This window comes from Oncorhynchus mykiss, chromosome 2 (assembly GCF_057628025.1).
Source record: "Oncorhynchus mykiss isolate SJ-2025 chromosome 2, ASM5762802v1, whole genome shotgun sequence".
NCBI classification, from domain to species: domain Eukaryota; kingdom Metazoa; phylum Chordata; class Actinopteri; order Salmoniformes; family Salmonidae; genus Oncorhynchus; species Oncorhynchus mykiss.
The window spans coordinates 60,339,360-60,354,700 of record NC_143023.1 but is presented as its reverse complement, the minus strand read 5'-3'; the positions used below and the strand labels follow the sequence as shown (position 1 = coordinate 60,354,700).

Sequence of the window (15,341 nt, the reverse complement as noted above, 5' to 3'; positions counted from 1 at the left end):
CATTCTGTTTCCATGAATCATCCATGAGATGTTTGTACAACTTCATTGGAGTCCACCTGTGGTAATTTCAGTTGATTGGACATGATTTGGAAAGGCTATGTAAGGTCCCACAGTTGACAGTTAATGCCAGAGCAAAAACCAAGCCATGAGGTCGAAGGAATTGTCCGTAGAACTCCGAGACAGGATTGTGTCGAGGCACAGATCTGGGGATAGATACCAAAACATTTCTGCGGCATTAAAGGACCCGAAGAACAAAGTGGCCTCCATCATTCTTAAATGGAAGAAGTTTGGAACCACCAAGACTCTTCCTAGAGCTGGCCGCCCGGCTTACTGAGCAAAAAGGCCTTGGTCAGGGAGGTGACCAAGAACCCAATGGTCACTCTGACAGAGCTCCAGAGCTCATGTGTGGAGATGGGAGAACCCTTGAGAAGGACAACCATCTCTGCAGCACTCCACCAATCAGACCTTTATGGTAGAGTGGCCAGACGGAAGTCACTCGTCAGTAAAAGGCACATTACATTCCACTTGGAATTTGCAAAAAGGCACCTAAAGGACTCTCAGAACATAAAAAACAAGATTCTCTGGTATGATGAAACCAAGATTGAACTCTTTGGCCTGAATGCCAAGCTTCACTCTGGAGGAAACCTGGCACCATCCCTACGGTGAATCATGGTGGTGGCAGCATCATACTGTTGGGATTTCTTTCAGCAGCAGGGACTGGGAGACTAGTCAGGATCAAGTGATAGATGAACAGAGACATGTACAGAGAGATCCTTGATGAAGAACTGCTCCAGAGTGCTCAGGACCTCAGACAGGAGTGAAGGTTCACCTTCCAACAGGTCAACGACCCTAAGCAGACAGCCAAGACAAAGCAGGGTTGGCTTCGGGACAAGTCTCTGAATGTCCTTGAGTGGTCCAGCCAGAGCCCGGACTTGAACCCAATCGAACATCTCTGGAGAGACCTGAAAATAGCTGTGCAACGAGTCTCCCCATCCAACCTGACAGAGCTTGAGAGGATCTGCAGAGAAGAATTGGTGAAACTCCCCAAATACAGGTGTGCCAAGCTTGTAGCGTCATACCCAAGAAGACCCAAGGCTGTAAATGCTGCCAAAGATGCTTCAACAAAGTATTGAGTAATGGGTCTGAAAACTTATGTAAACGTAATATTTTTTTTATTTTCATTTTTAGAAATGTGCAAAAATGTTTTAAAAAAATATATATTTCAGAACAAGGCTGTAATGTAGCAAAACGTGGAAAAAGTCAAGGGGTATGAATACTTTCCGAATGCACTGCATATATACAGTACCAGTCAAAAATTTGGACACGCCTACTCATTCCAGGGTTTTCTTTATTTTCACTATATATTTTATATTTTCGATTATTCAAAGTAGCCACCATTTGCCTTGATGACAGCTTTGAACACGCTTGGCATTCTCTCAACCAGCTTCATGAGTTAGTCACCAGGAATGTTTATCAAAAAGTCTTGAAGGAGTTCCCACATATGCTGAGCACTTGTTGGCTGCCTTTCCTTCACTCTGCGTTCAAACTCATCCCAAACCATTTAATTGGTTTGAGGTCGGGTGATTGTGGAGGCCCGGTCATCTGATGCAGCACTCCATCACTCTCCTTCTTGATCAAATAGCCCTTACACAGCCTGGAGGTGTGTTTTGGGTCATTGTCCTGTTAAAAAACAAATGATAGTCCCACTAAGCGCAAACCAGATGGGAATGCGTATCGCTGCAGAATGCTGTGGTAGACATGCTGGTTAAGTGTGCCTTAAATTCTAAATAAATCAATTGAGTGTCACCTGCAAAGCACCACAACACAATCTCAGTTGATGTTGAGATGTGTCTGTTACTTGAACTCTGTGCCTTTATTTGGGCAGCATTCTGAGGTGCAGTTAACTCTAATGAATTTATCCTCTGTAGCAGAGGTAACTCTGGTTCTATCTTTCCTGTGGAGGTCCTCATGAGAGCCAGTTTCATCATAGCGCTTGATGCTTTTTGCAACTGCACTTGAAGAATCATTCATCATTTGTCGGCATCGAGTAATTGTCTCATGCCCCCTCCCAGTTAGGGGGAGTGATGAGCTCTACAGCAGTCTCACAACTCAATCGCTGGTTGAAAACTGTTTTCTGACCCTCCCAAAAGATAGAATTTATAGATAATTGGCCCTCTTTCTGGGACTCACCCACAAACAGGACCAACCCTATTCTGCTGAGGAGTGACGGACTCCATCCTAGCTGGAGGGGTGCTCTCATCTTATCTATGAACATAGACCGGGCTCTAGCTCCACAATGGGATAGGGTGAAGGCCAGGCATCAGGATGTTAGCCAGCCTGCCATCTTAGTGGAGTCTGCCACTAGCACAGTCAGTGTAGTCAGCTCAGCTATCCCCATTGAGAAAGTTTCTGTGCCACGATCTAGGTTGGGCAAAACGAAACATGGCGGTGTTTGCCTTAGCAATCTCACTAGAATAAAGACCTCTTCTATTTCTGTAATTATTAAAAGAGATTGTGATATCTCACATCTCAAAATAGGGCTACTTAATGTTAGATCCCTCACTTCCAAGGCAGTTATAGTCAATGAACTAATCTTAATGTTGATGTGATTGGACTGACTGAAACATGGCTTAAGCCTGATTAATTTACTGTGTTAAATGAGACCTCTTCTCCTGGTTACACGAGTGACAATATCCCCCGCACATCCCACAAAGGTGGAGGTGTTGCTAACATTTACGACAGCAAATTTCAATTTACAAAAATAAATGACTGCATTTTCATCTTTTGAACTTGTCATGAAATCTATGCAGCCTACTCAATCATTTTTTATAGCTACTGTTTACAGGCCTCCTGGGCCGTATACAGCGTTCCTCACTGAGTTCCTGAATTCCTATCGGACCTTGTAGTCATGGCAGATAAAATCACATTTTTGGTGACTTTAATATTCACATGGAAAAGTCCACAGACCCACTCCAAAAGGCTTTCAAAGCCATCATCAACTCAGTGGGTTTTGTCCAACATGTCTCCGGACCTACTCACTGCCACAATTATACTCAGGACATAGTTTTGTCCCGTGGAATAAATATTGTGGATCTTAATGTTTTTCCTCATAATCCTGGACTATCGGACCACCATTTTATTATGTTTGCAATCGCAACAAATAATCTGCTCAGACCCCAACCAAGGAGCAACATAAGCGGTGCTATAAATTCTCGGACAACCCAAAGATTCCTAGATGCCCTTCCAGACTCCCTCCACCTACTCAAGGACATCAGAGTACAACAATTGGTTAACTATCTAACTGAGGAACTCAATTTTACCTTGTGTAATACTCTAGATGCAGTCGCACCCCTAAAACAAAAAACATTTTCATAAGAAACTAGCTCCCTGGTATACAGAAAATACCCAAGCCCAGAAGCAAGCTTCCAGAAGATTGGAACGGAAATGGTGCTACACCAAACTGGAAGTCTTCCGATTAGCTTGGAAAGACAGTACCGTGCAGCTTCGAAGAGCCCTCACTGCTGCTCGATTATCCTATTTTTCCAAATTAATTGAGGAGAATAAGAACAATCCAACATTTATTTTTGATACTGTTGCAAAGCCAACTAAAAAGCAGTATTCCCCAAGAGAGGATGGCTTTCACAGCAGTGATAAATTCATTAACTTCTTTGAGGAAAAGATCATGATCATTAGAAAGCAAATTATGGACTCCTCTTTAAATCTGCGTATTTCTCAAAAGCTCAGTTGTCCTGAGTCTGCACAACACTGCCAGGACCTAGGATCAAGGGAGACACTCAAGTTTTTTTTATATTTTATCTCTTGACACATTGATGAAAACAGTCAAGGCTCTAAACCTTCAAGCTACATACTGGATCCTATTCCAACTAAACTACTGAAAGAGCTGCTTCCTGTGCTTGGCCCTCCTATGTTGAACATAATAAACGCCTCTGTCTCCACCGGATGTGTACCAAACTCACTAAAAGTGGCAGTAATAGTCTCTCTTGAAAAAGCCAAAGCCAAAACTATCGGCCTGTATCGAATCTCCCATTTCTCTCAAAATGTTTTGAAAAAGCTGTTGCGCAGCAACTCACTGCCTTCCTGAAGACAAACAATGTATACAAAACTCTTCAGTCTGGTTTTAGACAACATCATAGCACAGAGACTGTACTTGTGAAGGTGGTAATTACCTTTTAATGGCGTCAGACCAAGGCTCTGCATCTGTCCTCGTGCTCTTAGACCTTAGTTTTGCTTTTTATACCATCGATCACCACAATCTTTTGGAGAGATTGGAAACCCAAATTGGTCTACACAAACAATTTCTGGCCTGGTTTAGATCTTATCTGTCGAAAAGATATCAGTTTGTCTCTGTGGATGGTTTGTTCTCTGACAAATCAACTGTACATTTCGGTATTTCTCAAGGTTCCGTTTTTGGACCACTATTGTTTTCACTATATATTATACCTCTTGGTGATGTCATTCGGAAACATAATGTTAACATTCCCCGCTATGTGGACGATACGCAGCTGTACATTTCGATGAAACATGGTGAAGCCCCGAGATTTGCCATCCCTGGAAACTTGTGTTTCAGACATAAGGAAGTTGATGGCGGCAAATGTCGGTAGCCTCTCAGTCCACCGGGCTTACTGTTAGGGCTAGGGCAGATTTCAAGGTTTTACTGCCAACCTACAAAGCATTACATGCGCTTGTTCCTACCTATCTCTCCAATTTGGTCTTGCCGTAAACACCTACACGTACGTTACGGTCACAAGACGCAGGCCTCCTTATTGTTCCTAGAATTTCTAAGCAAACAGCTGGAGGCAGGGCTTTCTCATATAGAGCTCCATTTTTATGGAATGGTCTGCCTATCCATGTGAGAGACACAGACTCCGTCTCGACCTTTAAATCATTATTGAAGACTAATCTCTTCAGTAGGTCCTATGATTGAGTAGTCTGGCCCAGGGGTGTGAAGGTGAATGGAAAGGCACTGGAGCGACGAACTGCCCTTACTGTCTCTGCCTGGCCAGTTCCCCTCTCTCCACTGGGATTCTCTACCCAGTGGGTTGAGTCACTTAAGTGATCTTCCTGTCTGGGTTGGCGCCCCCCTCGGGTTCGTGTCTTCATGGCCTATACTCGGCCTTGTCTCAGGGTAGTAAGTTGGTGGTTTGGAGATATCCCTCTAGTGGTGTGGGGGCTGTGCTTTGCAAAGTGGGTGGGGTTATATCCTGCCTGGTTGGCCCTGTCCGGGGGTATCGTTGGACGGGGCCACAGTGTCTCCCTGACCCTTCCTGTCTCAGCCTCCAGTATTTATGCTGCAATAGTTTATGTGTCGGGGGGCTAGTATCAGTCTGTATTTCTCCTGTCTTATCCAGTGTCCTGTGTGAATTTATGTATGCTCCCTCTAACTCTCTCTCTCTCTTTCCCTCTTCTGTCAGAGGACCTGAGCCGTAGGACCATGCCTCAGGTCTACCTGGCCGATGACTCCTTGCTGTCCCCAGTCCACCTGGTCGTACTGCTGCTCCAGTTTCAACTGTTCTGCCTGCGGCTATGGAACCCTGACCTGTTCACCGGACGTGCTACCTTGTCCCGGACCTGCTGTTTTTCGTCTCTCTCTCTCTCTACCGCACCTGCTGTCTCTAACTCTGAATGCTTGGCTATGAAAAGCCAACTGACATTTATTCCTGAGGTACTGACCTGTTGCACCCTCTACAAACACTGTGATTATTATTTGACCCTGCTGGTCAACTATGAACGTTTGAACATCTTGAAGAACAATCTGGTCTTAATGGCCATGTTCTCTTATAATCTCCACCCGGCACAGCCAGAAGAGGACTGGCCACCCCTCAGAGCCTGGTTCCTCTCTAGGTTTCTTCCTAGGTTCCTGCCTTTCTAGGGAGTTTTTCCTAGCCACCGTGCTTCTACATCTGCATTGCTTGCTGTTTGGGGTTTTAGGCTGGGCTTCTGTATAGCACTTTGTGACATCGGCTGAAGTAAAAAGGGCTTCATAAATACATTTGATTGGTTGAACTTATTGGCTCAAACGCATTGAGAAGGAAATAAATTCCACAGATTAACTTTTAACAAGGCACACCTGCTAATTGAAATGTATTCCAGGTGACTACCTCATCAAGCTGGTAGAGCGAATGCTAAGAGTGTACAAATCTGTCATCAAGGCAAAGGGAGGCTACTTTGAAGAATCTCAAATATAATTTATATTTTGATTTGTTTACCACTTTTCTGGTTACTATATGATTCCATATGTGTTATTTCATAGTTTTGGTGTCTTCACTATTATTCTAAAATGTAGAAAGTGTGTGTGTGTGTGTTTGTTTGTTTGTTTGTTTTATGGGCCAGTTTCCAGGATCTCGATTAGACTTAAACATACTACTAAAAAGCATGCTTAAAGGAGAATTACCACTGAAAGTACTTTTTAGCCCAATACTTAATCTGTGTCAGGGACAACAGACTTTGATATATCAGTATATGCTAACTTTATACATGTCAAAAGCAACTAATTTCAGTGGAAAAATTTGTGATAGGTATGATTTTGCACTGAAGAGTACACTTAAATGCAGAATTGTCTTTGTTAATAATAAATGCAGAAAACCTTGAAGAGTTTCACTACAACATCATTTGTTCTAACCAAGGCTTCTTAAAAAAAAATACACACAAAATAATTGAATAGCCTCCCGAGTGGCACAGCTCGCAATGTGCTAGAATTCCTTAGAAAAATTAATTTACAAGTAATCTTCATTTTAAGAAACAGGAATTTCATGTATATGATCCAAGGTGAGTGGATAAATATATATTTTATAGACATGTAGCTAGATCAAAAATAACAACATTTTCATCCGCTACGCTAAATCATCAATGGTTCAGACGCTGTATAGATAATGATCTTGAACTGTATTTTGCACAGGTGAAACAACACCTTATCACATCATAACCACATCAACTGTCGATAATTAATGCACTAACTCAATTAGTTCCAATCTAAATTGGAATCTGTAGAGCACACTGAGTGTACACACCTGAGTGTGTCTGTTCGGAAATGAATAAACATCCTCAGGGACTTGTGGAGCTGAAGGCTAAAAGGGACAGTGAGCTTAGCTCTCTGTAGAGACACTGTAAATGGTCGCTGGGTAGCGGAGGGTTAGCCTTTAGCACCGTGAAATGCTGTAATGGAGAGATTGAGCGCTCATTCAGAAGCATCGATTTAGAGCAGCCACTGCACTTTACCACTAATCTGGACAAGATATGAATGCTCCCATCGCAATGAATGTTTTAGCTGTCAAGGTAATATTACTGAATATGCCACAGACAAAGGGAAACACATGTTATTGAGTTCTTTAGGGAAACCCAGGCAAGGTAGGGAACAATATTTGCTTCTGTTGTTGTGGTAGGTTCAGTGTACTTATAGCTGGTTAGGGCATGTAGGGTTTAAAAAAGCAAATGAGGCCCTGCCCATTCAGTATACCCAGTATACCCATTGTTTGCTACACTCAATAGTTGAATACCCAAATCAAATCAAGTTTATTTGTCACGTGCGCCGAATACAACAGGTGTAGTAGACCTTACAGTGAAATGCGTACTTAACAACAGTGCAATTTTTAAGTAAAAAATTGGTATTAGGTAAACAATGGATAAGTAAAGAAATCAAAAACAGTAAAATGACAGTGAAAATAACTGTAGCGAGGCTATATACAGGTGGTACTGGTACATGGTCAATGTGTGGGGGTTAGTCAGGCTAATTGAGGTAATCTGTACATATGAGGTAATATGTACATGTAAACAACCACGATTGACGTTAGTAGGGTTTGTGGTGGTTTTGCATGTATCGATGGAAATGTGTGGTCAGTTTGTGTGGGCAAAGAACAGAGAATAGCAGTTGAATGCGGTCGTACCTCTAGACCGGAGTCCAGCACACAGAGTTTGGAGCACTGCTTCTTGGCTTCAATGAGCACATTGAACATGGTGCATACCGACAACGGCACCCGGAAGTCTGTTGACTTGCTGGCCTTCTGCATCTTGGAGTCGAAAGCCGCTTTCGTTCTTTGGGTAAAAAATATAGTTTAATTTAGGTTTTATGATATGGTTAATTCCTAGGTGGCTATGGAAAACACTGTTCAGAACTCCATCACTAACTTCAGGGGCGGACTGGCCATCTGGCATTTCGCTCCATTTCTTGACCTGTGGGCCTGTCTAATTTGTTTTTGTTTTCCTGCGTAAAATGGTAATAATCTTGACCGGTGTGAAGCCTCCAGGGAAAAAATGGGCTGGTGTTTGGGGCCTCCAGGGAAAAAATGTGCCGGTGTGTTAGAAATGCCAGGGTGGATTTCTGGTCCCAGTCCGCCCCTGACTAACATTCTCCTCAGTAATATCTCAATTATAAACCAGGAATGCCATGTCAAAAAATAGGGTGGGTAAACGCTGAACCCCAACCCATCCCAGGTGGTGACCATCTCCTGCCATCTGACCTTTTGACACAGGCCTCCATCATGTTGCTGGCCATGAGCTTCAGCCTCTGCTCCAGATGTTTAGCAAACTCAGGCTCGGGCCAGTGCAGGTCCAGGACAAACATCTGGAGGGCGTCCAACTTCCAGAAGAGGTCCTCGGAGGTCTCCGAGCCGTTACTAGGGGTTTGGGTGGGAAGAAGCCAAAATAACAAAATCAGAGTAGAAATACTTTGTCTTCTTCTCAGACATGGAATACATGGGAGAAAACATCCAATACCCCCCACAAAATTGCAATAACACACACAGACACACAAACAATAAAAAATATCTGCAGTGTGCATTCACAGACAGAAACTGTGATCTATTCACAGCTTTAATTACACCTCTACACAATTTTCCCTACATTGGTGTTCAGCCTCCAGATATAAAGGAGTGAATAACACAGTCCTTAGAATGGAATTTAGCCCTTAGAATGGCATTTAGCCCTTAGAATGGCATGTCTGCTGTGGTAAAAGTAGCTAAGTAAAAAATAATTTCAAGTATTTTTTGCGGTACTTTACGATTCATAATTTTGACAATATTTACCTTTCTTCACTATATTTGTAAAGAAATAGTGTACTTTTTACTCCATACATTTTCCCTGACACCCAAAAGTACTTGTTACATTTTGAATGCTTAGCAGGACAGGAATATGTTCCAATTCACACACTTATCAAGAGAACATCCATGGTCATCCCTACTGCCTTTGATCTGGTGGAATTACTAAACACAAATGCTTCATTTGTAAATGGTGTCTGAGTGTTGGAGTGTGCCCCTGGCTATCCATAAATAAAAACAAGACAAGAAATGTTACTGGTTTGCTTAATATAAGGAATTGGAAATTATTTATACTTTTACTTTTGATATTTAAGTATATTATAGCAATTACATTTACTTTTTATACTTAAGTATATTTAAAACAAAATACTTTCAAACTTGTACTCAAGTAGTATTTTACTGTATGACTTTCACTTTTACTTGAGTCATTTTCTATAAAAGGTATCTTTACTTTTACTGAAGTATGACAATTGGGTACTTTTTCCCAACACTACATGTCTGGATGCATGAAGAAATAGGTAAACACTTCAATTGAAATGCCAATGTTCTGTCAGTTGTCAATAAACATTATCAAATGAAGACTGAGTAACACTGAGTCCAGGGCTTTGTGTAAGAGGTATTTAAAGGGATACATCGGGATTTTGGCAATGAAGTCCTTTATCTACTACCTTAGAGTCAGATGAACTCCTGGATGCTATTTTTATGTCTCTTTGTGAAGGAAGTTAGAGGTAGTTTCGCAAGCCAATCCTAACAAGCCTTAGTGCAATAACTGGAAGTCTAGAGTATCTAATAGCATGCTAGCAGATACCACATTACTTAGCACTTGTGCTAACGATAGTTAGCAACTTCCTTCAAACTGCACGCAGAGACATAAAAATTGTACCTACGAGTTCATCTGACTTTTGATTCTTAGTAGAAAAAGGGTTTCTAGGCCTCCAGGGTAGGGCAGTGGTTAAGGGCGCAGTACTGCAGCGCCAGCTGTGCCACCAGAGACCCTGGGTTCGTGCCCAGGCTCTGTCGCAACCGGCCGTGACCGGGAGGACCGTGGGGCGACGCACAATTGGCCTAGCGTCGTCCGGGTTAGGGAGAGCTTGGCCGGTAGAGATATCCTTGTCTCATCGCACACCAGCGACTCCTGTGGCGGGCCGGGCACAGTGCGCGCTAACCAAGGTTGCCAGGTGCACGGTGTTTCCTCCGACACATTGGTGCGGCTGGCTTCTTGGTTGGAGGTGCGCTGTGTTAAGAAGCAGTGCGGCTTGGTTGGGTTGTGTATCGGAGGACGCATGACTTTCAACCTTCGTCTCTCCCGAGCCTGTACAGGAGTTGTAGCGATGAGACAAGATAGTAGCTACTAAAAACAATTGGATACCATGAAATTGGGGAGGAAAAGGGGTAAAACCTAATTGAGAGTGAAAATAAGGAAGCCTGTACAGAATACAAATATTCTAAAACATGCATCCTGTTTGCAACAAGGCATTAAATTAATACTGCAAAAAATATGTCAAAGCAATTAAAATTCAAAAAAAAGAAAAAAAGAAAAATCCTGAAGTATTCCTTTAAGTTAAGTGCTGATGTTTTCTTGCATTACTTCTCAGTACCTGAACACATTCAACAATTAACATGGTCCACAGTTAACATGTCACAGTTACAGTGCCTTCAGAAAGGATTTACATCCTTGACTTGTGACACATTTTGTTGTGTTACAGCCTGAATTTAAAATGGATTAAATGTAGATTTTTTTTCCACTTCTCTACACGCAATACCCCATAATGTCAAAATGGAATTGATCTTTTAGACATTTTTACTAATGAATTAAGAATGAAAAGCTGAAATGTCATGAGCCAATAAGTATTCAACCCCTTTGTTATGGCAAGCCTAAATCAGTTCATGAGTAAACATTTGCATGGACTCAATCTGTGTGCAATAATAGTGTATACAATTATTTTTTAATGACTACCTCATCTCTGTACCCCACACATACAATTATCTGTAAGGTCCCTCAGTGAATTTCAAACACAGGCTCAATCACAATGACCAGGGAGGTTTTCCAATTTTTTATTTATCCATTATTTTACCAGGTAAGTTGACTGAGAACACGTTCTCATTTACAGCAACGACCTGGGGAATAGTTACAGGGGAGAGGAGGGGGATGAGCCAATTGTAAACTGCCTCGCAAAGGGCACCGATGGCAAAGAAATATCCCTTTGAGCATGGTGAAGTTATTAATTACACTTCGGACAGTGTCTCAATTTTCCCCAGTTACTGCAAAGAAACAGGCATCCTTCCTAACTCAGTTGCCGGACAGGAAGGAAACCCGCTCAGGGATTTCACCATGAGGCCAATGGTGACTTTAAGCAGTTACAGAGTTTAATGGCTGTCATATCAGAAACCTGAGGATAGATCTACAACATTGTAGTTAGTCCACAATACTAACCTAATTGAGAGTGAAAATAAGGAAGCCTGTACAGAATACAAATATTCTAAAACATGCATCCTGTTTGCAACAAGGCATTAAATTAATACTGCAAAAAAATATGTCAAAGCAATTAACATTTTGTCCTGAATACAAATTGTTATGTTTGGGGACAATCCAATACAACACATTACAGAGTACCATCCTCCATATTTTCAAGCATAGTGGTGGCTGCATCATGTTACGGGTATGCTTGTAATCGTTAAGGACTGGGGAGTTTTTCAGGATAAAATCCTAGAGGAAAACCTGGTTCAGTCTGCTTTCCACCAAACACTGGGAGATGAATTCACCTTTCAGCAATACAATAACCTAAAACACAAGGCCAAATCTACATTGGAGTTTCTTACCAAAAAGACAGCGAATGTTCCTGAGTGGCCGAGTTACAGTGTTGACTTAAAGGAAAGTCAATACTGTCTAGCAATAATCAACAACCAATTTGACCGAGCTTGAAGAATTTTGAAAATAATAAAAGGCAAATGTTGCACAATCCAGGTGTGGAGAACTCTTAGAAACTTGCCCAGAAAGACTTACAGCTGTAATGGCAGCCAAAGGTGATTCTACAAAGTATCGACTCAGGGGTGTGAATACTTATGTAAATGAGATAAAGTATTTCTGTATTTAATTTTCAATACATTTGCAAAAAATGTCTAAAAACATGTTTTCACTTTGTCATTATGGGGTATTATGTGTGGATGGTTGAGATAAAACAAAATATATTACCCATTTTGAACTCTGGCTGTAAAACAACAAAATGTAGTCAACCAACAAAATGTGGAATAAGTCAAGGGGTATGAACAGTTTCTGAAGGCATGACATGTTCCTAAGATAGTTAACATGCCTCATAATTACTAAACACACCCAACAGTTCCTTATCACATCCGGCTGTCAGGCAGACTGTGACTAAGGAGACTCTAAGCTCACAGACAGATGGGTCTCCATCGCCACCTTCTCCCCGGTGTCTACCAGAGGTTACACGGAAACACATGGCAACCGGTGGCAGCAACCAGCATCCAAGTGTACAGCGAACCGGAGAGAGCGAGGTAGAGAGTGGGGGGTGGGTGAAGCGCATTCACTTCCTCACTTTTCTCACTTTGCCTTTAAAAGACTGTTACATTCACAAGTGGTGCGCGGGAATAAATAGTTTGGGCAAAATCCGTGTTGCAATTAAACGCTCGCTCATATCCCCCCCTCAGGACTAATTAGGAGCTCTTTTCTCCGAGCGTCCCCTCTCCCAGGGGAATGGAACAATCCCCCACGCCCGTCTGTGCTCACTAACGAAGTGCCAGGTTTTTTTTATCTCAAGCAAGAAAGGGGAGGTGGTGGGTGGGGGCGTCCCGTAGGGGGGACATGGAGAGTGTGTGAGAAGCCTTTCTCAAACATCACAACTCAGCCTCCCTCCAGAGATGGGCACCCCTCGGGTGGCCCCATTACTGCCACTGTTTCTACAGGGCCCTCAGAAGCCACGTTGTTGAGTCTTCACTGTTCACTCAAATATCATCTGGTGGTCATACCAATGACTATACAACTCACTAGTTATGATCAAATGCTATATGTTGTTTTACAACCACAAACACAGGAAAATTACTCCTGGTAGGCCATCTAAATTACGCTTAATAATCTTGCTTGCGGGGTATCATGTCTGCTCAATTATGACAATTGCTTGAGGAGAAAAGGGTCACTCGACAAGTTCTAAAAATTGTTTCATAAGAGTCACAAAGACTAGCACTGAGGTTTTCGAAAAACATATTCACTTAAATCCGTAAAATGGCTAAGCCTTCTTACAAAATATCAGGTAAATGAATTCCTTGCCAGCTGAAATAAATAAGAAAGGATACAATTTCTCATTCAACATTCATTAGGCATGTTAAACTCCACAATTCAGTCCTTAGTTGAGCTGTGAATTGACAAGCACACCTTAAGGTCATAATTAAAGGAGGCAAAAACAGGTATCTCTTTGATACTCTCCATGTACAATAAAATATATATGTATACACAAATAAAAATACCTGAAATATGATTGGATGTGGGAACAAAAACATGTCATACATATCCCAAAACCGTTCCTGAAGAAGGAGGCAGGCTCCACAACCACAACATACATTTCACAATAGAGATGATGCTGTGCCACAGAAAAGAACCATGCTGGGGAACAATGCGCCACAGAAGACAACCATTCTCACAAGACAACCATGCTTTTATCTTGGTATTACAGAAGGTATCAGTTTGAGGTCATCAAAAGGGGGCAACCAGTCCCAGGGAAATGTGAGTAGTGATGACAAAAGCCACCTGGATTGCACAGCTAAAAGGATCAGTGGTAGACAACAAAAAATGGTTTTACTATAAACTTTGAAATTGAAATGTGAGAGCACATTTTCGAGCTGATCTTTCCTCCCTCCTTCTCTCAGATCTTTCACATTAAAAAAAAAAAAAAAAAATGTAATAAACTAGTTCAATGCTTAATTGTACATCATTGGCAAAGGAAAGTATATATATAAGTACAATTGAAAGTTGTTTTCTTGAATAGGATACGTTTGACAAATGGCACAACAACCACAGCACAGTCCATGCCACATCGCCCCATTAGGTCTCGCGGTAGCCCATACACACGTGCTGACACACAGCGGGCCCATCCAGGAGGGTGCTGAGAACCTGGGCATCTGTGGGAGACGCACTTTGGGCAGAGGCACGCTCGGTAGGTTGTTGGCAATTGTCCTGAAAAGAAATCAATGCCAAACCAAACCAAACAACGACAAAAAAAAGATATGACAGAGACAAAAGACAACAGAGTGTTGATTTTTCACCTCCATCTGGTGATAGCATGATTTAGTGCCTTGTCGGTGGACGTGATCTAGCCTACACTCATGGAAAATAAGGTGTTACCTAGAACCATAAAGTGTTCTTCAATTGTCCTCATAGAAGAACCCGCTAAAAATAACTCCAAGTGTAAAAGCCCATCTCTTAGACATAGAGCTTTAAATAGCCAAACAGAATGCAACAGATGACAACAGGGAGCATTTTCAGTATCGACATTTTGGTTTGCCGCCTTAGATTCCAATAGCAGAGTGTTACCATATTTCTTACACTTATCCAGTAATTTCAGATCTGGGTGCCTAGAGCCATGAAGGGGTAGGTTGCTCAGGAGAAGGGCACTTACTTGACGGACTGCCAGGTTTCCTGCTCGAAGCCACGGTGGATGGACTGGGCGATGGATGACTCCATAAGGTCTATGTAGCGCACCACCAGCGGGATGAACAGGTCCTGCAGGTGCTTGTGGAACATGCCATTGCACAGGTGAGCTGGGCGGGAATGAGGAAGGAAGGATTTCAAAGCTTAAGGTCGTGAATTTGGGCTTGAACATCTTTATACAGTTCTGTCCTTGATAAGCTAAATTGCTGTCCTTCCCTCCCGCAGTCCATGTTATGACATTTGCATACAAATTCCATCTTCACACGTCCTGATGTGAAAAGGAAGTAGGAGAAAAGAGAGGAGGAAAGAGACAACAAAGAGTGACACAGAAAGACAGAGGAAGACACAAACAGAGAAAAAGAGACAAATAGAAAATGAGAGACAAATAGAAAAAGAGAGAGAGAGAGAGACAAAGAAAGAGAGCGTAGGCCTCCTGCTGGTCTCTCAGGGCTTCATTAGTCCTAATTCCCCATCACTCTGTTCCTTCATGATTAACACTAGCCTTTTTACCCTCCTGAGAGACCACGGCTCCTCTCCCAACAAGTTCCCATCCCGCAACACATGCAGACACTAAAGTGAGCATTTAGTTAATCCTTAGAATACGTGGATATTAAGACCTGGTGTGATAAATT

General features: G+C 42.2%; 1 protein-coding gene across 1 annotated transcript in view; it reads right to left on the bottom strand.

Moving 5' to 3' along the window:
* LOC110501720 (calcium-dependent secretion activator 2) overlaps positions 1–15,341 on the bottom strand; it is a 192,099-nt gene that overhangs the window by 41,465 nt on the left and 135,293 nt on the right. Inside the window, exons 17-19 of the mRNA XM_090203751.1 lie at positions 14,678–14,819; positions 8,475–8,630; positions 7,902–8,049 (exon numbers count right to left, since the gene is read on the bottom strand). Coding sequence (XP_090059877.1) covers positions 7,902–8,049; positions 8,475–8,630; positions 14,678–14,819 — 446 coding nt within the window. The remainder of the gene's footprint in view (positions 1–7,901; positions 8,050–8,474; positions 8,631–14,677; positions 14,820–15,341) is intronic.